Source organism: Pecten maximus, chromosome 13, assembly GCF_902652985.1.
Source record: "Pecten maximus chromosome 13, xPecMax1.1, whole genome shotgun sequence".
In the NCBI taxonomy this organism is placed as follows: domain Eukaryota; kingdom Metazoa; phylum Mollusca; class Bivalvia; order Pectinida; family Pectinidae; genus Pecten; species Pecten maximus.
In genome coordinates, this window is record NC_047027.1 from 37,921,993 (window position 1) to 37,949,433 (window position 27,441).

General features: G+C 38.9%; 1 protein-coding gene across 1 annotated transcript; it reads right to left on the bottom strand.

Annotated features, from left to right (window-relative positions):
* Window positions 1–1,567: 1,567 nt before the first annotated feature.
* On the bottom strand, window positions 1,568–18,181 carry LOC117341071 (titin-like). Its single transcript, XM_033902901.1, has 16 exons — window positions 18,056–18,181; window positions 16,791–16,875; window positions 12,877–12,995; window positions 12,247–12,414; window positions 11,671–11,805; window positions 11,124–11,239; window positions 9,285–9,437; window positions 7,615–7,941; window positions 7,401–7,480; window positions 6,153–6,378; window positions 5,351–5,794; window positions 4,944–5,213; window positions 4,133–4,459; window positions 3,212–3,550; window positions 1,862–2,185; window positions 1,568–1,703 (listed from the first exon to the last, which is right to left on the bottom strand). The coding sequence occupies exons 6-16, from the start codon at window positions 11,212–11,214 to the stop codon at window positions 1,693–1,695; spliced, it is 2,592 nt and encodes an 863-aa protein (XP_033758792.1). The 5' UTR covers window positions 11,215–11,239; window positions 11,671–11,805; window positions 12,247–12,414; window positions 12,877–12,995; window positions 16,791–16,875; window positions 18,056–18,181; the 3' UTR covers window positions 1,568–1,692.
* Window positions 18,182–27,441: the final 9,260 nt, after the last annotated feature.

Below are 27,441 nucleotides of genomic sequence, written 5' to 3' on the forward strand. Positions count from 1 at the left end.
GACACTTTGGTTTGTGTGTACAGTAAGCCTTGTCAATATAGACACTTTGGTTTGTGTGTACAGTAGACCTTGTCAATATAGACACTATGGTTTGTGTGTACAGTAAACCTTGTCAATATAGACACTTTGGTTTGTGTGTACAGTAAACCTTGTCAATATATACACTTTGGTTTGTGTGTACAGCACAAAGCACAAAGAGCTTGGTTTGTGTTAATCTCAAACACTGTTAGACCTATGTAAACTAGGAAACTGTTCTTTATCTTAAACTTATATTAATTACGCTTGTTGGGCGCGAGGGGCCTTACTGTGGGAGGAAACCGGAGAATCCGTTGAAAACCCGCGTGGTTGGGCAGGTGAATCCTTACCCTTGCAATTTTTTGTTAGACACTAGGATTTGTGTGCACGGTATGAATCCTTGTCAATATAGTTACTGGTCATACATGTGTATATTAAGACCCGTCTGAATCTCCATACAGAAGATTTGATTTCTTTATTGTACACACACACCGAGGTCCAGGTACGTAACCACTACACAGAAAACTTAATGTATCTTATGTTTAAAAGAAAGCTTGTATTAAAGTAATCTAGGGAGACTTGGAGTCCCTATGTTTAACATACAAAGAATGTTATGTTTGGTCTCTTACCAACTCGGAAACGAGGCTTGTTTATCGTTTGTGAAGTCCCAGAATTATCCGTGTAGCTTAATAAAATGTAAAACGGTTCTCGCATATGTTTTGTTTTATTAGTTCACCTGGTCCGAAGGACCGGCAAGCTTATACCATAGCGCAGCATGTGTCGTCTGTTCGTCGTTCAACAGTTCCTTTAATGGAGATAGAATAGCGTGTTTTATAAACGGAGAATGTGGCTCCTCTGCAGCTGGAGAGCGGATAGGCGAAATAGAGGCATGTTATTTAAATCGCTACTTGTCCTCAACGACTGAATGGATTTTGATCAAATTTGGTTTGGAACATTATTGGCCAAATGAGATTCAAAGTTGTATAAACGTAGGGTGTCCCCTTGATTAGGAGGGGTGGAGCCCAGCTGAGGAAATATATCAATTTTAAAAACAAAAATAATTGGACCTTTGTTGGGAGAGAGGCAGCTGAACAAATATGGAAATACAATGTATATGTAATGTAACTTAGGACAAGTCTTTTGCCATGCATGCTTACTAAATATCTCATTGAACAATACAGGCCCTCTGGGCCTCTTGGTACCATATCACGTCCGAGTTCATTGTTCACGAAGCGTATCATTTTCAACCGGACGATACTAGGGGATATTTAAGGTGTATGGATGAATCATATCGAAAGTATCTTAAATATCTTTTGGTTAAATCACATGAACACCATTCAACCAGTAACAAAAAATGCCGTTCTACGTGTACAAAAACGGCAATTATGTGGACACATCCATTGGTGTATTTGAACGCATATTTCCTGAAAATGTTTCTTGTGACTACTAAAGCATTCTCGCATTAGACTGAAACGTTATGGTTTGGAGTCGGGACGTCAGTCAAAGACAGAAATGACCAGAAGTATACACAACATTATGACACAAACGATTCTTAGATTGTCGCTTTGTTTATTGTACCATATGATACACAGGATTCGGAACCTTTCGAGTTTATAGACAATATAGTTTAACACAAGGATATCATAATCAGTCACGCGGCAAGGGTTGTCTGGGGTATTACGTACATTCTGCAAATAGAAATAATTCTAAATTCATTTTCAATCGAAAAAACAAACGTACATGTAGTTTTAAAATAAGAAGCACCGTATTTCTGATAATATTTAATTGAATATTAATATAAAACAGTGACAGATCAACAATATTTAAATAGTTTACTAAGACTGACCTTCGTCCAGTGTCACTGATCTGTCGGTCATCCCGATGTCGTTGTAGATCTGCACTGTGTAGAGTCCATAATCCGGGTCCTCGAGTGACGTCACACTCAGCCTCGTTATGGTTCCAGTCTCCTCCATCGTTTCTCCGTTGTACGAGATCTTGATGTCGACGTCCTCATTTACGATGTTATACTTTACCGAGTCGTTGGTTATTTCATTATCTCCCTTTAACCATTTTACGAGTCTGTAGCCCGAGGAGGAATGGAAAGTCGCAGATAATTCTGCTGTGGAATGTGTGACGTCGGCAACCATGTCCCCAATTATCAAAGGAGCACCTATTGAAAAGAGAACGGAATCATAAAGAACTGTACTCTCCGTATAAGTCCACCACAACAACCAAGGGAGAGTTTCCCGCCAATAATCACAGCATCCAATTATAATAATTCAAGATGAAAATATATACAAATCAATATAAACTTCAGTCAACTGTAATGCGCTCCAATTGCCAATGAGAAGAGGTGATCAATGATTAGTAAATAATTTTTCTTATACCAGAAAACCTAATAGAAGGTCCTCCCATATATTTCTCAGGCGTGTTGGAATCATATGCAACGTAATTGATATCTTTGGTGACTGGCAGTTTTAGCCATGGATGTTTTCGAAAAAGGTCATGAACTTTAATGCCATTTATAAGGAAACGAATGTGTTTATGGACGCACGCGGCGGCCGACACAGTAAAACACGATATACAGATGCGGTAGAGGTGTTTAGAAATACATGTATGTTAACAGTAGATTCAATCATTACTTAACTCGCATGTAAAGGGCAGTTTGTGTGTCTTTTGTGCACTTCTTTAAGATGATCTTAATTACCGTAATTTTTTAATTACTTGGCAAATGGCAACCGCCACATAAACAAAGGAAATATGTGTTTAGAACTATGTTAACAGTAGGTTCAATCATTACTTAACTCACATTTAAAGGGCAGTTTGCGTGTCTTGTGTGCACTTCTTTGAGATGATATCAATTACCGTAGTTTTTCAAATAAACAAATGAAATATGGAATATATGATAATATAATATAGCGAAAAGCCTTTTTTGAGATGAGGGGCCGCGGTGGCCGAGTGGTTAAGGTGCCCCGACACGTTGACACTAGCCCTCCACCTCTGAGTTGCGAGTTCGAAACCTATGTGGGGCAGTTGCCAGGTACTGACTGTAGGCCGGTGGTTTTTCTTCGGGTACTCCGGCTTTCCTCCACCTCCAAAACCTGGCACGTCCTTAAATTACCCTGGCTGTTAATAGGACGTTTAACAAAAACAAACCAAATTTTTGAGATGATACGCTATATGCGCATTGTCTTGCCTTGTTCCTGGGCAGTTAACCGAACTGGAATCGTTGTATGCCCCGCCTTGTTTGACACGACGACATCATATATCCCATAATCCCCCTCTGATAAACACGTGACCGTCAGAGTGGTGGACTTGGTGATTTTTGTTCGTACCAAAGGGTTAAGGTCGGGTATGTTGGCGGAAGGGTCAGTCTGTATGACGTACTTATTGACGGAGTGACCTCCCTGGACATGTTGACCTCTGAAGTACCACTTCACACTGAAGTTACGATAATATGATGAGAAAGTCACGTTAAGGAGAGCCGAGTTTTCAGTAAAGGAAACGCTGACGTCACTGGAAGTTACCGGTCTGGCTGAAATATTAACGAGTAGAATAATTGATGACTGAAGTAAACTAGCTTTACGTCATCACCAAGGGAGGGAAGTCAAATGTTATATCAATATTACCCATAACGCCTTAATTACACTACAATGAACCCTCAATGATAGTCCATACAACGTTAATGTTGAAACTATCTCTGGCAACTTTAAAAGACTTCATACAAAATTTCAATTATGGACATAAGATCCCCTGGTAGAAGACTAAAGATACACTTCACATGTAGCTTTATTAAATTTATGGAAGGTGAATAACTACCCAATCGCTTCCTATGAATATCTTTTAAATGCAAAAACAAACATTTGTTTTGTGGGGGAAAACACATGTATTTATTCTTCCCCTTAAAAACAAATGATCAATAATTTCAAGTTTCATCAAGATTGAATTTTCAAAGAACTAGTACTAAACCGTTAAAATGTATGTTCTAAAGGGAGACAACTTACATTCATATATATTAGTAAGGCAATTATGCATGAGAACGTCACTAAAACATATATTGTTATTGTTCGGGTTACATGAAATTAAAAATACAGAGTCGTCCTTGACCTTTACATACCATACTCTGGGTTTTGAACATGGATAATATGCTCGGAGTTTCCCATTTCGTTTGAAATTGCTATCTTATACATCCCATAATCGTCTACATTTGGCAAGTCCACACCCATTGAAGTCACGTGACCTTTCTGGTTTCCTGTCTTCCCGTGCATTGGCAGTTTCACGTCACCTGATACTGTTGCTATAACTTTGTTGTAAAATGAAATGAGCTTGTTACCATTTTGATACCACGTGACCAGGCGATGTGGAGGATTTGAAAAGAATGGAACCTCTAAAAGTATACCGCCATTTTGGATGTCGACACTTGATTCCAGAATAACTGGAATGGCTGGAACAAAAGTCAGAGAAAATTTAATTATACACAACTAATCCATAGCAATCGCTCCTGTCGGTCCGATGGAAGCGTGCGAGAGGCGGGAGGAAAACAGAATGTCACAAGAAACCCAATATGGATGGGCAGAAACCCCTGTTACGCTTCACGTCTGATTGAGGAACCGAACCTCAGTCGCGTAGACGACCAGTGCTCTACCTAACCATCCATGGTTCTAAATGATTCTGATCAAAAGAACATTTGTAAGATAAAATTAATTTCTAAACTGATATAGTCGGAAAATGCAAAAGCAGCCTAACCCTCAAACAACAGTTATATTACTGTTAGGGGAAACAGATGTAGCGGGGTGCATGCATGATTGATTACTAGTAAATTTCAAGTTTAAACTGCCTCCGCTAGAGAAAAAAGATAGCTTAGAAAAATGAATGATTAATAAATTACTATTTTTTCAGTTTCTCTTAATGACGGTATTTTATCTTACCTCTAACAGTAAGAACAGTTTTGTCAAATCTAATCGCTACGTCACTTCCGGTTTGTTTGTCTGTTCCAACACATTTGTAGGTGCCTGCGTCCGAGTACATGCACATAGGTATTGTAAGTGTGTTGATTGATCCATCTTGATGACCAGGAAGATGTCTGATGACGTCACCACCAACAGAATGGATCCATGATAGAGTAACTCCAGAACAGGAAGTGACGTTACACTCCAGTTGGATGGTTTCCAACTGATCACAGGTTGCATAAGGGAAAACTAAAACATATGATTTTCATAAAAAAAATGTAAAAGAAAAATCTCCGTTTAAAATTGTATAAAAAAGATGAACACCTACGTATTAAGTAATATTCCGGATCTATTTATAGATTTTATATCGTATAAAATTCACATACCCTCAATTGTAGTGACGTCAATGACGTGATTTGCTAACCCGGCGTCATTCTTCAGGACAACTCTGTAGAGACCCAAGTCGTCAGCTGTTACCTCAGAGATAGTTAGGAATGCGGTATAATTAGCGTCACGCTGGGTTGACGATCTGGAACCGCCGATTGACGGATAAATGTAGTTGCCTGTAATGTTACGGCCATTTTCCCGTCTCTCTGTGATAAGTTGAACCACCTCGGAATGTAGAACTGATGGATAGCCGTTCGCGATCCAGTCCGACGAGGGGATTCCTTCCCAAGTCAATCCCGATCTGTATTTGTAAGATGTTTCCAATCGCACGTTGCCATGGTACCAAGTTGCCGTTGGATATGCAATATTGGAGTCAAAGTTCACCCTCAAAATGATTCCTGCATCTTTCAATTCTACAGACGAAGGCAAAACCTTTGGAATTTCTGAAACAATATTTAAGTAAATTTTATATTGAAATATGGTAAATGTACATGCAATCCAAATATAACAAATACTAATATATGTGTTTTTGTCCATGTGTAAATTTGAGAAATATTATCTCTTAATCAAAATAAACTGATAAACACACACTCCCTTTTGATGGTAGCATTCACCACAGCTCGATTATACGATCTATATCGGTAAAGACAGGAATTTAAAGAATTTACAATAACAGTGACAAATAGATATGAATATCTATTGTTTTGAAAAATAAAAATCTCTCTAGTATTATAATTTTGAAATTTCATCGCCAAAGACTCTTTCCTGTGATTCCCAACATACATAATAATTTCCATTTACCTGTTTTGGGAAATCCTATATAGATGGAGACTTCTGCTGTCCCGACGTCGTTACTTATGATACACGTGTAATCTCCGTAGTCAGGTTGTGTTGGTGTTTCCGGACTTAGTATAGATATAAATATAGCCTCGTTTTCGTTACCAATATGCTGGTTTTCAGCGCGCTCTGTGGTTATTCGAACGTCACTTCCGGTTGTATTGATACGGTGGGTCTTGTACCATTTGACCTATTACATGAATACAAAATTATTTTAGATTAAAGTGATATTGTTATGAAATAGGTTATACGGGTGTCAATCAGTCTATTCATATCCATGAGATGCAATTAATATTGGTTGCCTGACTTTTTGCTTCAAAATGAAATTCCTAGATAGATAGTCCATTATTTATCCCTTATCCCGACAGAATCACATATTGCTGTCATTGAGAACAAACATCGTACTAGATACAGTCGCGCGGACGAAAACTTGTAACAAGTTAATCGGTATCTTCATGTGACGTCACAAATGCGTACGTTTACGATATATGAATTTTCATGAATCTAGTAGTTCATCATTCGCGAATTAAAATTCCTTTCTAGATCAGAGCTCACAAAATCATGTGTTCGCGACTATATCTGAATAGGTAAGTTCGCGGAAAAAAATACTCGCGAAATCTATGCGATTTATAGTTGTATATTTATGAAACCCGCTACACAAAACTTCTAAGAATGTTACCTAAATGTGCAAAAATGTAAGAAATGAAAAACGAAACGCATTCAATTAACTTTGAGTATTCGCAATTACTTGATCAAACTAATTATTCACTTTTGTATACGCCTTCAGCAGAATGTGCGCACATCCTTTCCAAAGTCACTACATTCCCGAAAACAACATGAATATCATCTGTCACCATACAGATCTAGAAGTGCACAGTTATTTTTGAAAAATGACAATTGTCTTCCTTATTCATCAAATATTAATGTGGATGTATATTACCCAAAATGGTGGCTGAACAGTCCATGCTTAAATATCGTATATGGAATCCTGGTGTGTAGTAAACTTGTTTTAAATGATATTTTTGAAGGATTTCACGAATTACATTTCTGCCCAATACGGCTGCTTGACCCAGGAAATAGTTCTTAACTTGAATTTTAAACATATTTTATTTGTATCAATATATACAAGAGCATTTTGTACTTGTGATGTCATAAAGAGGGCATTGTCGATGTATTCATGCAATGGATATATATGTTAAAAGTGTTTCTTACCTCGAAGTCTGGATATGAGGAAAACGTCACCATTATTGTAGCATTGTTTTCAAACACAGTATAGTTATGTATGACTGGAGCTGTAAAATAAACAAGGTTTAGAGGTAAGTAAATCGACGACGCCATTCTGAGATTAAATTATTTGAATTTATCGTATTGTCGATAAAAATACCAAATACTAAGCATCCATGGATACATTATGTATCTATACTACCAAATAGTCTCCGTCGGAGAAAGCACCCCCTTCCACTTATTCCGAACCGATTTCCGACAGCCACTTTGTACATGCCAAAGTCACGTGGTTCTAGTTTTTTGATCAGGAGCGAGGCTCTGAACCCGTCCACATTGATGCCATGTTCCGACTCGACGCTGACCTCAGCCGGGGTCACAGTGAGTGTATGTTTGTCGTCCTGTTGAACGATGACGCCATCTTTACTCCAGAACACCGCGTTATGTGGGATACCCGATAGGAAATCAACAGACATCTCCGCCATGGTCTCTGTTACTTTGATGGTGACTGGATCGGGCAGTGAGGGAGTCCCTGTGAAATTGATATGATTCAAAACTTTATTATTTTCTGAGGGAGCTCCTGTGAAATTGATATGATTCAAAACTTTATTATTTTCTGAGGGAGTCCCTGTGAAATTGATATGATTCAAAACTTTGTTATTTTCTGAGGGAGCTCCTGTGAAATTGATATGATTCAAAACTTTATTATTTTCTGAGGGAGCCCCTGTGAAATTGATATGATTCAAAACTTTGTTATTTTCTGAGGGAGCTCCTGTGAAATTGATATGATTCAAAACTTTATTATTTTCCGAGGGAGCCCCTGTGAAATTGATATGATTCAAAACTTTGTTATTTTCTGAGGGAGTTCCTGTGAAATTGATATGATTCAAAACTTTGTTATTTTCTGGGAGAGCCCCTGTGAAATTGATATGATTCAAAACTTTATTATTTTCTGAGGGAGCTCCTGTGAAATTGATATGATTCAAAACTTTATTATTTTCTGAGGGAGCTCCTGTGAAATTGATATGATTCAAAACTTTATTATTTTCTGAGGGAGTCCCTGTGAAATTGATATGATTCAAAACTTTGTTATTTTCTGAGGGAGCTCCTGTGAAATTGATATGATTCAAAACTTTATTATTTTCTGAGGGAGCCCCTGTGAAATTGATATGATTCAAAACTTTGTTATTTTCTGAGGGAGCTCCTGTGAAATTGATATGATTCAAAACTTTATTATTTTCCGAGGGAGCCCCTGTGAAATTGATATGATTCAAAACTTTGTTATTTTCTGAGGGAGTTCCTGTGAAATTGATATGATTCAAAACTTTGTTATTTTCTGGGAGAGCCCCTGTGAAATTGATATGATTCAAAACTTTATTATTTTCTGAGGGAGTTCCTGTGAAATTGATATGATTCAAAACTTTGTTATTTTCTGAGGGAGCTCCTGTGAAATTGATATGATTCAAAACTTTATTATTTTCTGAGGGAGCCCCTGTGAAATTGATATGATTCAAAACTTTGTTATTTTCTGAGGGAGTTCCTGTGAAATTGATATGATTCAAAACTTTGTTATTTTCTGGGAGAGCCCCTGTGAAATTGATATGATTCAAAACTTTGTTATTTTCTGAGGGAGCCCCTGTGAAATTGATATAATTAAAACTTTATTATTTTCTATGACTACGAATCACTTAAACTGTTTGATCATGGAAAAAAATAACTTCACTTATTTCATAACCATTGCGAAAAAAACTGAAACAATCGCTCTTGTTGGCCTGCCAAGAGGGGACTTATTGTTGAAGACAAACGTTGATAGGTGATTTGTGAGCGTGTTACCAATGCGCATGCCCACCACCCATCGTAAAAACTTGAACTTACCCTTCCTTCGGATGAACGACAGCTTAAAGCCTCGTCCTGGTAATGTATCGTCCGTATTAAACATGATAACGACTGCAGTTCCGGACGCAATGATCACTCGTGGTTCCCCATGTCCGGATAAATTGGCTAACACTGGTTCATACTTGTGTCTGCCTGTTAAGGAACACTCATTTAGATCATAAACAAACATTTACATTTGCTCCGCATTTCCCCATTGACATAATGCCGCAGGCTAAGAGGCAGTTGCCATCATACGCCTATAACACCCAGTGGGTCATGTGACATTAAAAAGGGCGGGATTTTTTTTTTGTGTTGGTTTAGTTTTTTTCAAAGTTGACGAAAATGGTAAGACAATGTAAATTTAAGTATTGAACAGTAGTTTTAATGTTGTTATAGTCGATATGGCAGCAAGATTTATGGTGGGCAAATGGCATGGGAACCCGTTATTGTTCATTGCTTAAATAACACTAATATGTCCGTACCGTTAAGATTTGTTGACATTACAAAAATACAAATAACGGTATGGTGCCCGGTTAACGTCACAATCGTTGCCATGGAGACAGAAATAGAGTGTTGCAAAATGGCGGTTTCATCTGAAACATTACGCTGTCGAGAATTAATTAGCTTAATTAGTTTAAACGTATTTTATTGTATCTTAAATATCGTGATAAAGGGATCGTGCACAAGTTTTCCAACTTATATAAAGCCCTTTCCCAAAACAGTATACAGCACAACTATTTACACAAGATGACATTAGAATTTACATAAAGTGATTTTATTTTTGAAATTGTGAGTTTAAGAGCAAATGTAGGGTGATAATTAGAGGGAAATGCAGGGAGAGAATTTAGAGGTCTCCTTCATTACAGAATTAATTGTTTAAACTAACTTACTTTAATTAGTTTATATCTAATTATATGTAGGCACTAGATAAGACAATGCATACCAGGGCATTGCAGTTAAATTTTAATTAAACCTCAAAATATATAATTTATTCTGAAACAACTAATAAGTGAAAAATACACGACATCAGTAGGTAATTTTCACCAGGCTTATTATCAGTGAAGTTTATACAGGCCCTGGATAATACAGTTTATTCATTCTCTTTACAAACATAGACAATCCCCATTACAGTATCATATATATGCAATAATGGTGTTCACAGTTGACGAAAAAAATACAATATGTATTAACTTACTATGGAGGACAAACAGTGGAAAATATAAATAGGATAAATACACATTTTTACTAGCAAGTCAGTATCATTAGTATCCATCAAGGATTGTCAGAATTTAATTACATTTATTCTCCCATTCGACAACTGATCAAATACAAACGTTAGCGATTGAAATCCTAGATCATCACATCACAGAGCATGGCATAAAACAAATCTATGTGTAAGTGATGGTGAATATTTAAATTTGATCCAATTTTGGATCAAGAATATTCTGATGCACAGGAACCTTTACAGCTTACGTTACAACAATTAATTTGTGGACGAAACGACCCATCGGTTTGATTACAATTTCGTACACTTTACACTTCAATGTTCATACGGTTAAAGAGTAGCCGAAACGACCCGTCGATTTGATTACAATTTCGTTCACTTTGCACCTCGATGTTCATACATTTTACTGGGAATCTGTTAAAAATCTTTTTATATATTAACGGGAGGTTGTAGCTGTGTGGGATTACTGTAGAGGAGGGATTGAAAATAGGAGTGGAAAATACTGGTGTATCAACGAAACATTAATTCTCACTGAAAATCGAAGAAACAAGAGAAAAATACGAACAAAAAGTAAAGATTTTTGCCTGGGGACTTAATAGATGATTTTGACCTACCATCGTATATCAGAAGGTGATCATTGTCCTCTAATGATAACTCGTGAATAGTTACTTGTATGACGTCATCATTGCATATGTCATCAGACATCACGGTCCATTTACAGTCCAGTGAGCTGCAAAATATTTTTCAAAAAAAGTACAATTGTATAAATGTTTGTTTGTGTTTGGTTTGTTTGTTTTGTTTAACGTCCTATTAACAGCCAGGGTCATTTAAGGACGTGCCAGGTTTTGGAGCTGGAGGAAATCCGGAGTACCCGGAGAAAAACCACCGGCCTACGGTCAGTACCTGGCAACTGCCCCACGTAGATTTCGAACTCGCAACCCAGAGGTGGAGGGCTAGTGATAAAGTGTCGGGACACCTTAACCACTCGGCCACCGCGGCCCCAAATAGTAAATACAACATTATGTTAGTTATACATGTTTATATAATACTTATAGTAATCCTTCACTTAATGCAAAACCCGAAAAGATAAACACGAAATGTCAGAGGTCGACTTAACATTTGTTATGATTTTCAATAGGATACAATTGATGATAAACTCACTTCCGGTACAGCCGTGGATACCCTGGGGATGTGATGAAGCTCGCTGTTTTGGTCGCTAATAGTGATTCATCATCACACGTTTCCGTCTGGGATTCATCGGCCGTTTCACGTTAACAGTCATCGAAGGTGCTCGCCCTTTAAAACAAAGCCAAGTCATGACAAAATAACGAAACCCTAGATATTTAACTCAACTATGCAGTCATTATGAACTATTTCGTTTGATACAAAAAAAACCCTGTAATGATGAGGGGGAAAATGTCTCTACATGTATATAATGTTAATCCTTTGTTATTTGCCATACTTTATTGATTTATTTTATTTTTTATTTGATCAATTTATGTATTTTATGAATTGTATTTAATTATTTGTTTTACAGGTTAGATGACCGTAGAGAATCGGCCGAGGTGTTCCGAATGTAAAATTAATTAACTTTGATCAAATCATTTTGAAATCTGAGAAAACTGCTCTCAACATACAGATAGCCATGACACAGTTCATATTGACTGAACCTGTGGGTTTCAAAGACAAAGACATGAAACTATAAAAGATAAAATATTTGACGGTTATAGAACTGACCTCTGGGCGTATTACGGAAACGAAAGGTGAACGATCTGGTGTAATAGTAATTCCTTATTAGGAAATCGACCGTTATGAACCTCCCTGACGATCTTTTAGGAGGTAGGATAAACACATAACTCCAGTCCGGTATGTTGGTTTGAATCAACGGATACTTAGAGGATGGTCCTGAAAAATCATAAAGAAAAAAATGGTCAGAACAAACTTAAAAACAATTAACAATGGATACTGAGAAAATGGTCCTGAAAAATTATACAGAGAAAAATTGTCAGAACAGACTTAAAACAATTAATAATGGTTACTGAGAGGATGGTTCTGAAAAGTTATACAGAGAAAAATTGTCAGAACAGACTTAAAACAATTAATAATGGTTACTGAGAGGGATGGTCCTGAAAAATTATACAGAGAAAAATTGTGTCATTTGAAAAGATACATCCACTTATTCAGCTTGCATTTAATCTTAACTGTGTTCCCTTTTTAACTGCATATCTGCATTTTGCATTTACCGGTACATTGACCAATCACATACTTCATCTTGACCAGTAACGCCACCTGTCGCGTCATATCCGAGGCAAAAATAATATTATACGGCTATACCAAAAAAGAAAAAGAAATATATAAATACATTACCATTATAGATGTGTACCGAATCATCATTAGAGAAACTCCGAAAATACACATCCACCTCGATACCCCCGTCACCCTGACAGTCGTGTCGTTCTATGACCCAGGTACAGGTCTCGCCTCGTCTGAAAATAAACAATATATATCAGAAAACTGTAAGACAGAAATATCATCTTTGCAACACTTGGGGTCGTAAGTTTTTTCTATATTTCATTTCTGACTGTTGGTGTCCCCCTAGATACTTGTCCTCATATGACCCTGACTGTTGGTGTCCCCCTAGGTACTTGTCCTCATATGACCCTGACTGTTGGTATCCCCTAGACACCCGTCCTCATATGACCCTGACTGTTGGTGTACCCCTAGACACCCGTCCTCATATGACCCTGACTGTTGGTATCCCCCAGACACCCGTCCTCATATGACTCTGACTGTTGGTGTACCCCTAGACACCCGTCCTCATATTACCCTGATTGTTGCTGTCCCCCTAGACACCCGTCCTCATATGACACTGTCTGTTGGTGTTCCCCTAGACACCCATCCACATATGACCCTGACTGTTGGTGTCCCCCTAGACACCCGTCCACATATGACCCTGACTGTTGGTGTTCCCCTAGACACCCATCCACATATGACCCTGACTGTTGGTGTCCCCCTAGACACCCATCCACATATGACCCTGACTGTTGGTATCCCCTAGACACCCATCTCATATGACCCTGACTGTTGGTATCCCCTAGACACCCATCCACATATGACCCTGACTGTTGGTGTCTCCCTAGACACCCATCCTCATATGACCCTGATTGTTGGTGTCCCCCTAGACACCCGTCTTCATATGACCCTGACTGTTGGTATCCCCTAGACACCCATCTCATATGACCCTGACTGTTGGTATCCCCTAGACATCCATCCTCATATGACCCTGACTGTTGGCATCCCCCTACACACCCGACCTCATATGACTCTGACTGTTGGTATCCCCTAGACACCCGTCCTCATATGACCCTGATTGTTGCTGTCCCCCAAGACACCCGTCCTCATTTGACACTGTCTGTTGGTGTTCCCCTAGACACCCGTCGTCATATGATACTGTCTGTTGGTGTCCCCCTAGACACCCGTCCTCATTGCACTGTCTGTTGGTTTCCCCCTAGACACCCATCCACATATGACCCTGACCGTTGGTGTCCCCCTAGACACCCGTCCTCATATGACCCTGACTGTTGGTATCCCCTAGACACCAGTCCTCATATTACCCTAATTGTTGCTGTCCCCCTAGACACCCGTCCTCATTTGACACTGTTTGTTGGTGTTCCCCTAGACACCCGTCCTCATATGATACTGTCTGTTGGTGTCCCCCTAGACACCCGTCCTCATATGCACTGTCTGTTGGTTTCCCCCTAGACACCCATCCACATATGACCCTGACTGTTGGTGTCCCCCTAGACACCCGTCCTCATATGACCCTGACTGTTGGTGTCCCCCTAGACACCCGTCCTCATATGACCCTGACTGTTGGTGTTCCCCTAGACACCCGTCCTCATATGACCCCGACTGTTGGTGTTCCCCTAGACAACTGTCCTCATATGACCCTGACTGTTGGTATCCCCTAGACATCCATCCTCATATGACCCTGGCTGTTGGTGTCCCCTAGACCCCCGTCCCTATATGACCCCGACTGTTGGTGTCCCCTAGACACCCGTCCTCATATGACCCTGGCTGTTGGTGTTCAATAGACACCCATCCACATATGACCCCGACTGTTGGTGTGCCCAAGAAACTCGTCCTCATGTGACACTGACTGTTGATGTTCCCTAGACACCCATCCTCATATGACCCTGACTATTGGTGTCCCCTAAGCCACTCGTCCTCATATGACCCTGACTGTTGGTGTCCCCTAGACACCCGTCCTAATATGACCCTGACTGTTGGTGTTCAATAGACACCCGTCCTCATATGACCCTGACTGTTAGTGTCCCCTAAGCCACTCGTCCTCATATGACCCTGACTGTTGGTGTCCCCTAAGCCACTCGTCCTCATATGACCCTGACTGTTGGTGTCCCCTAGACACCCGTCCTAATATGACCCTGACTGTTGGTGTTCAATAGACACCCGTCCTCATATGACCCTGACTGTTAGTGTCCCCTAAGCCACTCGTCCTCATATGACCCTGACTGTTGGTGTCCCCTAAGCCACTCGTCCTCATATGACCCTGACTGTTGGTGTCCCCTAGACACCCGTCCTCATATGACCCCGACTGTTGGTGTTCCCCTAGACAACTGTCATCATATGACCCTGACTGTTGGTATCCCCTAGACATCCATCCTCATATGACCCTGGCTGTTGGTGTCCCCCAGACCCCCGTCCCTATATGACCCCGACTGTTGGTGTCCCCTAGACACCCGTCCTCATATGACCCTGGCTGTTGGTGTTCAATAGACACCCATCCACATATGACCCCGACTGTTGGTGTGCCCAAGAAACTCGTCCTCATGTGACACTGACTGTTGATGTTCCCTAGACACCCATCCTCATATGACCCTGACTATTGGTGTCCCCTAAGCCACTCGTCCTCATATGACCGTGACTGTTGGTGTCCCCATAGATTCCTGTCCTCATATGACCTGGCTGTTGGTGTCCCCAGACACCCGTCCTCATATGACCCTGATTGTTGGTGTCCCCTAGACACCCGTCCTCATATGACCCTGACTGTTGGTGTCCCCTAGACACCCGTCCCCATATGACCCTGACTGTTGGTGTCCCCTAGACACCCGTCCTCATATGACCCCGACTGTTGGTGTTCCCCTAGACAACTGTCCTCATATGACCCTGACTGTTGGTATCCGCTAGACATCCATCCTCATATGACCGTAACTGTTGGTGTCCCCCTAGACACCTGTCCTCATATGACCCTGGCTGTTGGTGTCTCCTAGACACCCGTCCCCATATGACCCTTACTGTTGGTATCCCTCAGACACCCGTCCTCATATGGCCCTGACTGTTGGTGTCCCCTAGACACCCGTCCTCATATGACCCCGACTGTTGGTGTTCCCCTAGACAACTGTCCTCATATGGCCCTGACTGTTGGTATCCGCTAGACATCCATCCTCATATGACCGTAACTGTTGGTGTCCCCCTACACACCTGTCCTCCTATGACCCTGGCTGTTGGTGTCCCCAGACACCCGTCCTCATATGACCCTGATTGTTGGTGTCCCCTAGACACCGATCCTCATATGGCCCTGACTGTTGGTATCCCCCCAGACACCCGTCCTCATATGACCCTGACTGTTGGTATCCCCCTAGACATACGTCCTCATATGACCCTGACTGTTGGTATCCCCTAGACACCCGTCCTCATATGGCCCTGACTGTTGGTATCCCCCCAGACACCCGTCCTCATATGACCCTGACTGTTGGTGTCCCCTAGACATCCGTCCTCACATGACCCTGACTGTTGGTGTCCCCTAGACACCCGTCCTCATATGACCCCGACTGTTGGTATCCCCCTAGACACCCGTCCTCATATGACCCTGACTGTTGGTGTACCCCTAGACTCCCGTCCTCATATGACCCTGACTGTTGGTATCCCCCAGACACCCGTCCTCATATGACCCTGACTGTTGGTATCCCCCTAGACATACGTCCTCATATGACCCTGACTGTTGGTATCCCCTAGACACCCGTCCTCATATGGCCCTGACTGTTGGTATCCCCCCAGACACCCGTCCTCATATGACCCTGACTGTTGGTGTCCCCTAGACATCCGTCCTCATATGACCCTGACTGTTAGTGTTCCCTAGACACTCGTCCTCATATGACCTTGACTGTTGGTGTCCCCCCCCCCCCCCCCCCCCCCCCCCCCCCCCCCCCCCCCCCCCCCCCCCTAAACACTCATACTTATATCAACATTATGACTCACACCTCATATCGATATCAACATTTGTGTAGCTGTCTGTTGAAGGCACAATGTCCCCGCTCTCAGGACACACGTTTGAGGATACTATCCCTGAAAATGTTAATAGATATTTTATCAATAAAGGATCGGGTACAAGTGATATGATGTAAAATCTATTTAATTGAACGAATCTTTTAATATTTAAATAATTATTCGTAAAACATTTTTAATCAATTAACTGTAGCATCAACATAATTGTGAGATACAAATGGACTTGTTTATCTTGTGTTTTCGCCGTTTTGATCGAAACTATATTTCCTTGTGTTATATGAAAGTGAAAAACTTTTGTTTTTCCCCTGTTCTCCGTTTGAAACCATGACATTTTTCAGATTCGTCCCAGGAAAAAAATGTCTCCCAGCGTAGATAGCACATAAAATTGAATTGGCGGTTTTTAAGGCAACATGGCCAATCTAATTAAAATCTAGAAGATCATTCTCACTACACGTTACATGAACATCTAACGACATCGCATAAGGGGGTCACGTCAGGATGACCTTTTGGATTAACCAATCAAATTACTACCTTCAGAATATTGGAAGTGGATTTCGTATGTGCGAAATAGCATAACTAGAGTGCAAAGCATGCATAATCTATCAATCTGTTTCAAGTCATTTCGTCTAAGGGAAGCATATAGCTATACTTTCTGTACCGAAATGGTTAGATTCAGATGGATGCTGTGACGAAATGGTTAGCTTCAGATGCATGTTGTGACGAAATGGTTCGCTTCAGATGCATGCTGTGACGAAATGGTTAGCTTCAGATACAAGCTGTGACGAAATGGTTAGCTTCAGATACAAGCTGTGACGAAATGGTTAGCTTCAGATACAAGCTGTGGCGAATGGGTGAAATCGATGACATCGTAAATTGACAATTCGACCAGAAAGTGAAATATTGAGATAACAAAGGTCACCAGAACGTGACCCCTTATGCGATGTCGTATAGTTCATGTAACGTAGTGAGAATGAACATCTATATTTTTATAAGATAGCAACATGGCAAGCCTAGAGTATGTATGTTTATAGAATACATGTAATATGTAGAAAATATCGGTATCATTGTACTTAATGATCTATTATTCATATAACAATACATGGATGTGTTTGACTTATAAATAAAGAGTGATATACTTTAAAGAAGAATATTACATTTCAATGTTAAAAATGATTCCCCTGAAGTGGAACGTGTTAATCGTTCATATTAGCGTAACAATGGCTATTGTGTTGTTACTTACTTTCAGACCATGTGATCAATGCCATCCAAATACATATCACGTGCGCACGTGAAGAAAACAACCCAATTTGTCGGGACATATTTCACAAATTTAATGTCAAGATATTTGCCATAGGCTGTATACATCTGCATCTCACGCCTGCTCAGATACATGGGGCTCCTGAGGGGTACACCTTTCGTTCTCAATCAAGTAGAGACTTTAAAGTGCTCTTAATATTTCTCAGTTTTACTAAGGGTTTTATGTCTCCAGTAAAACAGGTATTAATAATTTTCTGTTTGTCTATGATGTCATAGTACCGGTTATGACGTCATCGTTTTTTTTTTGTTTTTTTTTAGAATTCAGTAAAAAGCTAATGGCATTCCCAGCTAGATTTTAGATCGTAAAATATACATCTAGATTTTGATATTTCTTTCGACCTTATTTTTTTTTAATTCTGAGTTTCATCATTTGTCTCCAAGGTTCCCACACTTAAGGTCCCCGTTATTACTGACGAGACCTAGAAGGACGCAACATCTGAATTGCTCTACTATATCTTAATTTGTTTGTGTTTGAAGATGCTAGTATCGTATTGCCCTTTATAAAATCAATACACTACGTCAACGGATGATTTACAAACAAAAACAAAAACAAAACAAAAAGAAAAAAAAAATTAATTAAAAAAATCAAAAAATCAAACACAAAACAAAACAATAACAAAAACAAAAAAGAAAAAAAATGTTTTGTTCCACATCAAAGACTCATTCCCTTCATCAGCCATTATTCGAAAACGTCCTTTTCACAGCAGCGGTTTAGTATACTTACAAAAACTGCAGATAATTGTAATAAAGAGAGTTATTGCCCTTTTTGGTTCTACACTTTAGTAACTCTGTCGCCCAAACAACTAGCACTGTCTAGTGTCATCAGGCTTACGGTGACTGGTTGTTTACCAATATTGGCTCTCGTTTCTTTTTGTTTCCAATATTTCAATTTTCGTATAACAGAGTATAGTTGTAGAAAATATTATTCGTGATGGTGACAACCAAATAGATTATTTTAACACTAACAATTTCAAGTTAAAAATAGCATTCCATGGTATCAGATGATCAGTTACTCCATTTTCATCGCACAAGGGCCTGATCTGAATTCAAAAATCAAAACAAAACACTTGGAATGAGGTTTATATTTTGCTTTAAACGAAAGAATTTATATCGGACTTTTCTCGGATTTACCGAGTGAATCTATTTAGGAGTAAGACTTCTTGTTTGCCGTTGTCAGTATAATGTGATCGGGTGGAGTGTCCTGCTGGATGTCTTCGGCAGTACGCTTCAGTGAGGTGGCACTATAAAGTCGGCATCAGACCCACGCTATCACAAAGTGACAAACATGAATCTACCTCAGCCTCCTAAAACACACTTTCACAACACGCAAGCATCTCGCACACTGCGAGGTATGGGATGGAGGTGGGGGTGTTGATATGAGGTTAAACTCGACTATATCTGACATATTTTATGTATGTATATATTACCAACGGCGACTGGGTGCAGGGGGAAACTATATTATGAAGTGTTAATGTTTTAAACTTCCATTTACAGAATATAAAAATGTAAATTGTTTATAAAAAAAACAAGCTTAAAAAATCTCAGCGTAAGATAAGGCACCACATTCCTTAAGGAAATCTTATCACATATTCGATTTAGAAACAAATTTCACTGTCTAAAAATAAATCGCGTATCGTGAATGTCTCCATAAGTTTAACAGACCAATCAATATAAGCGCACCCCATCGGGACCTTATATAACCCTAACAACAAATATCAAGGTCATGCCCTTGTAATTTAGGTCAGCGGCATTGTGTTTAGCGGAAACCCATTTCCCGGTGTGCTAGCCCGTCTCATCGGCACATGCCCCTGAATTTTAAGCCGGGATTGTGCGAGCAGATCCGCCTTTCAGCCGGTAGTACGGCAACCAGGCGATCCAGAAATGTTATTGCAAGTTTATTTTGATAGAGATGATGTATTATTCGGCATAGCCGTATAATACTCTTTTGGCCCCGGATATGACGTGACAGGTGGCGTTACTGGTCAAGATAAAGTATGTGATTGGTCAATGTACCGATAACTGCAAAATGCAGATATGCAGTTAAAAACGAGACAAAGTTCAGATTGAATGCAAGCTGTATAAGTGGTTATATCTTTTCAAATTACAAATTATATTCCTGATTCAAATGCAATTTTATTATCACCAAAAATGATTCAAGCTGATATAATTTTGTAATCCTTGCTGAAAAGCATAAGTTCATTTTTTTCACCAGCAGTTTTACATTATAACCACCAGCATAAAATTATTCCGTTTATCTTTTTGAAAGATATTTCTTGTTTTATGTCTGATACGTATCGTGTTTTATGTCTGATACGTATCGTGTTTTATGTCTGATACGTATCGTGTTTTATGTCTGATACGTATCGTGTTTTATGTCTGATACGTATCGTGTTTTATGTCTGATACGTATCGTGTTTTATGTCTGATACGTATAGTGTTTTATGTCTGATACGTATCGTGTTTTATGTCTGATACGTATCGTGTTTAATGATAGATTGCTTTCTCCTTTTGTGAAAATCAAGATCGACCATTGTGTGAGTTACAAGTCTGTGTCTAACAAATACATCTCTAACAAAAAACAACAACAAACAAACAAACAAAAACAACAACAAACAAACAAACAAAAACAACAACACAGAAAACAACAAACAAACAAACAAACAAAAACAACAGCAACAAACAAACAAACAAAAACAACAACAACAAACAAACAAAAACAACAACACAACAAACACACAAACAAAAACACTAATATTATTTATCACAAAAGTCATCTTTCCACCAACTTCGCTAGCCAATGGTGTTCAATACGATACTCTCCTTTTTTGAAAAAGAGAGTATCGTATTGATCACCCTTGGCTAGCGAAGTCATATTTTAACGTGATATGATAATCTATCGTTGTGACTTTTAGTTAGCAACCGTCAACAAATGGATTACAACAGCTTACATCACAGACACATGAGGAGAGGTTACATATATAAATCTAGTGAACTTACTTCGGACAATAGACCCCTCGGTCGATCGGTTGATAAGTCACAACCAGTTCGGTTGTTGGATCGACACAGAACGTGCAGTAACCGAGTCGTTTTAAACTACGCTGTAACTTATCAAGTTTTAAATTTGGTTTTCCACCTTAAGATGAATTTTGTTATCTATAAAAGACTTCGGCGAACGTAGTTGTATACTCACTCGATACGATATTGTCTGAAGTTAATCTATACCAGATTTATGTCTGTAGCTGTTTTATGTTATATGTCTGTGACGTGATTGTTTGTAATTTATTTGTGACATCATATATCTATTTTTAGCAATCAACACCACACGAACACCTGTTTATTCGGATCTGGTACCTATATTGGTCCATTACTTACTGTACATGTACATTGGAACTTTCTTTCTTATAACATGGATGTGGTGCAGTGGTATAAGCTGCAGGTATTTATGGCTAGGTGATAAGGTGTCTTAGATCGTGAGTTCGAGGCCCGGTCAGCGCAAGAGTCATTAAAGTGTCTCTCTTTGTCATTTTTTGTTACTATGGTAAATATTAAATATCTACACACCCATATCACCTCCTAATCGGCCTAATATCCAGTGATTTCGTCTTTTGATTTTCAAGCCTAAAACACATACATTTTCTGAGTTATGTGATAAAAAGTATCTTAAATTTGTTTTTATTCCACATGAAATTTTCTGAAATTAGTCTCAAGGTTTTCATTAGCTCACCTGCCCGATAGGCCTGTAGCAAGCTTGGGTGAAGGGCTACCAAGTTTGGTCAAATGAATGACCTTGACCTTCATTCAAGGTCACAGGGGTCAAATAGGCTAAAATCTTTTAAACGACTTCTTCTCAATAACCATGAGTCCCAGGGAGTTTATATTGGGTCTGTAGCATGCTGGGGAAAGGGCTACCAAGTTTGTTCAAATGAATAACCTTCACCTTCATTCAAGGCCACATGGATCAAATAGGCTGAACTATCTAAACGACTTCTTCTCAATAACTATGAGTCACAAGGAGTTGATACTGGGTCTGTAGCATGCTCATCTTCGCTAGCCAAGGCTTCTGATTACGTTACACTCCACCAATCCTTGGCGGATATAGTCGTCAGTTCTGGCCCTCTAGCGGAGATTCAAAATTACCACCCTTTATTCATGAAATTTTCGACCAATCAAAATGAGCGTTACCGATTTACTTCATCTGTGATGTTAACAAACACACATGGAGGCTTGTGTCATTTCGATGAGATATGTGATCAATGACTTAAATAGATTTATCAAACACTGCGAATGTTCCCCTAAAGATTGTATGTCTCTGTATATAGGTAAAATGCCATGACATAGTCGACATTGTAGCTCTGTACTGGGTGTCGCAATTTTTGTTTACTGCGAAACCAAGCCCAAGTGTAAAACGCGATTTGATTGGATGCCCTGGGATTCCAGGGCGCGACGGTTTGAACACGACTATATCCGCCAAGGGGTTCGTGTAGTGTAACGTAATCAGAAGCCTTGGCTAGCGAAGATGTAGCATGCTAGGGTGCAGGGCTACCAAGTTTGTTCAAATAAATGACATTGACCTTTAAAGATGAGAGCAGTCAAATATGCTAAAATATTTTCAGGACTTATTTTCAATTACTGAAAGGTCCGAACACTTTATATTTAGCTTTTAGCGTTCTTGGATGAAGGCTAGTAAGTTTGCTAAAATGAATTACCTTGATCATGATTTAAGTGTTAAATTGGCCTTGGATCATATATGGTCTCTGATACACCATCTTAGTTACGTTTATTTATGAAATGGATCACTGGATAGCAAGTGACCGATTCGGGCCCATTGGGCCTTTGGTTTTTTTTTCACGCACGCAATACTGAAAGCTTCTAAGACTCGTTTTATAAAATCTTCATTGAAAACTCATTTGAAATCCATATCATACAAGTCATTTAGGTATTACCTGACGTATCTTGTTTTAACCTTCTTGATCATTATAAAGTTTGTTTCACAACGGGTTCTGTAAAGTTGCCATTTTCCTCGTCCGAAAATTAGGTTATACATATTCACACAGAAATTTATCAAAATCATACAAACATCCTGTATGTTATCTTACGTTACCCTTCTGTCTGTCAAATGACGTGTGAGTAAACAAAAGTAAACTTCCCGTGATCATGCAGATTAACGTGTTGACACGCGCTCGATGCATGGCCATGACCTTGACCTTGACCTTGATTTGAATTTTTGAAAGTCAGACAAACCATCGCCGACATCTCGGAAAAACGTCCAAAATGTTACTTTCTGTTTTGTGTGAGGTTCAATGAGGGGTGTTATCTGACGTTATACACATTGTGTTATCAGTATCCGCACCACGTGACTTATCTTCCCAAAACTGGTTGTTTTATACAAATGGAAAGCAAATTCATGTACATATATGTACCTGGGTTAAAATTAAGCAAAGCGTCAACCAACCAATGAATCGTCTAGTATTTTTGTTTTTGTTATTTTGTTTGTTTGTTTTGTTGTTGTTGTTTTTTTGTATTTTTGTTGTTGTTGTTTTTTGTTTTTGTTTTGCTGTTTTATTGTTTTTGTTTTTTTGCTTTTTGTTTTTGTTTTTTGTTGTTGTTGTTGTTTTTTTCTTTCTTTTTTCTTCTTTTTTTTGGGGGGGGGGGGGATGAGGTTCAAGAAACTAAACAATATTATGCATGCAATGTTTATATGTTACAGAACAGATACAACGTTCCCTCTCTTTGGCCTCTCGTACCAGAGCCCGATGCACAGCACTGCTAGCTAACCATTTTGTGAAAATCGTTTGAATACCAGCTAAAGTTATAACGATGTGTCCTCAAATTGGAATAAATTATCTGCGTTTCCAGTTGATAATTATTTGGATAACTTTAATTAGTACATCTACAGGTAAGTGATAATTATTGGGATAACTTTAATTCAATTCAATTCATTTTTAATTCAATTCATTTTTATTACTTTTGGCTTGACAGCCAATCAGTGGTGTACAAAACATATTACATAATATTACATATTGTACAGAATACAAAGGATAACATATGAAGATGAACATTTACATTATAATATACATAATATATATAATTAGGACATCGACAGGTAAGTGATAATTATTGGGATAACTTTAATTAGGACATTGACAGGTAAGTGCTATTTATTGGGATACCTTTAATTAGTACATTGACAGGTAAGTGATGATTATTGGGATAACTTTAGTTAGTACATCGACAGGTTATAGTGATAATTATTGGGATAACTTTAATTAGGACATTGACAGGTAAGTGATAATTATTGGGATAACTTTAATTAGGACATTGATAGGTAAGTTACACATAAGTGAGTATTTATACTTTTGTCTAGAGTTTAATACATTATAATTGTATGTAGTTTGTTCACTGTGAGATTCGATGACAAAATGCCAAGTGGTTTGTAAGTTGAGAGAATCAATATTTATAGAAGTTGTTCTGTGTTACAAAGAACTCTGTTACGATTTGATACTTCCAGCAAGGGAAAAACACCATAGCTATTTCAGTTTAGTTTAAATCAATTTTATTGCAGATAAAAGCAAATGGATTGGACAAAAGTTGTACAACTTACTTACGTCCTTTCCGTAACAAGGAAATATATACAAAATTCGTCACGCAACAGATTATTTAAAATTATATTGTATTTTAACGAAGAAGGGAATAAAGATAGAAAGGGGCGGAACAGATAAGGAACACCAACGAAAACAGAATGTGGAGTTTTGTAAGATGAAGAACATGTATTGGTTTATCTGGTCTTTTCGACGTAGGTAGACTGCTTTTCTAATACAAAAGTCATTCAATCTAATTCAAATCTAGTTGGTCATTCTCACTACGTTACATGAACATCTAATAACATCCCATAGGGGGTCACGTCGGCGTGACCTTTTGGATTAACCAATCAAATGACTACTTCCAGAATCTTGGAAGTGAATTTTTTTATGTCCAAATTAGCATGACTATAGTGCATAGATAATTTGTTTCAAGTCATTTCGTCCACATAGCATAAAGCTATATACATGCTGTGCCGAAATGGTTTGTTTCAGATGCATGCTACAAATTGACAATTCGCCCAGAAAGTGAAATACACACATTTGAAAGCTCATCAGAACGTGACCCCTTATGGGATGTTGTTAGATGTTTATGTAACGTAGTGATAATGACTATTTAGATTTTAATTAGATTGCAAATCCTTCTGCTTCTATTTCAGTCATAAACCGGATGTGACAATGATGAAGCTCGAGCTAATGTTAAATTTCCCAAAGATACCATACATCCAGATTTCTTTCAAATTTTTCATGTTTGTAGTACTATTAAAATCAATACAAAATATACATTAAATAATATAGTTCAGTTATCTGGTTTATTAAATATTCAGAAGAAATGAAAAATTTTCAGAATTTTATATCAAATGAAATATCATGGTACTAATAGCTAGTAACATTGTATTCTTTATCAATGGACTGTATTTTATAAGATTTACTGAATATTTTCAGGAGCCGTTTCTTCAACCGTGTGCCCAGGGGAACCGAATTTTGTTACGTCATCAGCAAGTTACACTCATGTCCAAATCTCTTCGCGCCATTTCAGGTATGCTTACTTTGATAAAGAACTATCTGTGACCAAATTGTCTGAATATGAGACAAAGGCATTTTAAAGTTTCTATTTATGTTTTGATTGATGATTTAACAGATAAATTCATGGTAGAAGTTTACATATTTAGCACCATATTATTTCAAATGGTGTAGGTTAAATGTGACAGTCCCCTGTGATGACAAAGATATAAAACGCAGAGATCATTTGACAGTCCCCTGTGGTGACAAAGTATTACACGACAAGGATTGTATGACAGTCCCCTGTGGTGACAAAGTATTACATGACAAGGAATCATGTGACAGTATACAGTTATCAAATGGGTATGAGGGCGATAGTAATTTTGTCAGCCCCGAAACAACAACTGTTGCACGAGGGCTTTAGCCCGAGGGCAACCGTTGCTGATGAGGGGCTGACAAAATTACTATTGCCCGAATTACCCCATTTGATAACTGTTTTATTATACCTTTACGTTTTTTTTTCTCTGTATAGGATGTCTGTGCTGGTATGAGAATCTGCTATATAGTCCTCCATTAACATGACAGACGTTTGTATGACCCTTTTAGTGTTTTGGCTATCTCTATCCGTTAATAATGACTCGATCTCTACGTCTGTGGCGTTTTGAAAACGCATGTGTTGATCCACGTTTGACAGTTTCATGAGAGAAAACAAAATATTAGGCTACCGTCTGCAACAACAAACAATAAGTGTCAATTAAGCGCTTGCATGTCGTTGTGTCTTTCAAACGTTCTGACGACGTTGCGGCAGGGGTGTGACAGTTCGCCGTGTGACAGTTTTTTCGAACTATCACACGGTGTGATAGTCCTGGAAACACATGCGCAATCCTCTCGAGGCTGATAGTCAAATTATCACATTACTTTTATATAGAGAAAAAAACGTAAAGGTATAATAATCCCCTGTGTGACAAAGTATTACATGACAAGATCATATGACAGTCCCCTGTGTGACAAAGTATTACATGACATGGATCAGGTGACAATCCCCTGTGGTGACAAAGTATTACATGACAGCGATCATATGACAGTCCCCTGTGGTGACAAAGTATTACACGACAGCGATCATATGACAGTCCCCTGTGTGACAAAGTATTACATGACAGGAATCAGTTGACAGTCCCCTGTGATGACAAAGTATTACATGACAGGAATCATGTTACAGTCCCCTGTGGTGACAAAATATTACATGACAGGAATCATGTGACAGTCCCCTGTGGTGACAAAGTATTACATGACAAGGAATCATGTGACAGTCCCCTGTGGTGACAAAGTATTACATGACAGGAATCATGTGACAGTCCCCTGTGGTGACAAAGTATTACATGACAAGGATCATATGACAGTCCCCTGTGGTGACAAAGTATTACATGACAGGATCATATGACAGTCCCCTGTGGTGACAAAGTATTACATGACAGGAATCATGTTACAGTCCCCTGTGGTGACAAAGTATTACATGACAGGAATCATGTGACAGTCCCCTGTGGTGACAAAGTATTACATGACAGGAATCAGTTGACAGTCCCCTGTGGTGACAAAGTATTACATGACAGGAATCAGTTGACAGTCCCCTGTGGTGACAAAGTATTACATGACAGGAATCATGTGACAGTCCCCTGTGGTGACAAAGTATTACATGACAGGAATCATATGACAGTCCCCTGTGGTGACA

What these genes read in the sequence shown, in the direction of transcription:
- LOC117341071 (XM_033902901.1), bottom strand. Translation starts at nt 11,214, where the DNA reads ATGTCTGATGACATATGCAATGATGACGTCATACAAGTAACTATTCAC. An exon ending in GTCGTTCATCCGAAGGAAGG is followed by an intron (nt 7,942 to 9,284) that starts GTAAGTTCAAGT and finishes TCAATTTCACAG; the next exon opens with GGACTCCCTCACTGCCCGAT. An exon ending in TATAGGATTTCCCAAAACAG is followed by an intron (nt 5,795 to 6,152) that starts GTAAATGGAAAT and finishes ATATTGTTTCAG; the next exon opens with AAATTCCAAAGGTTTTGCCT.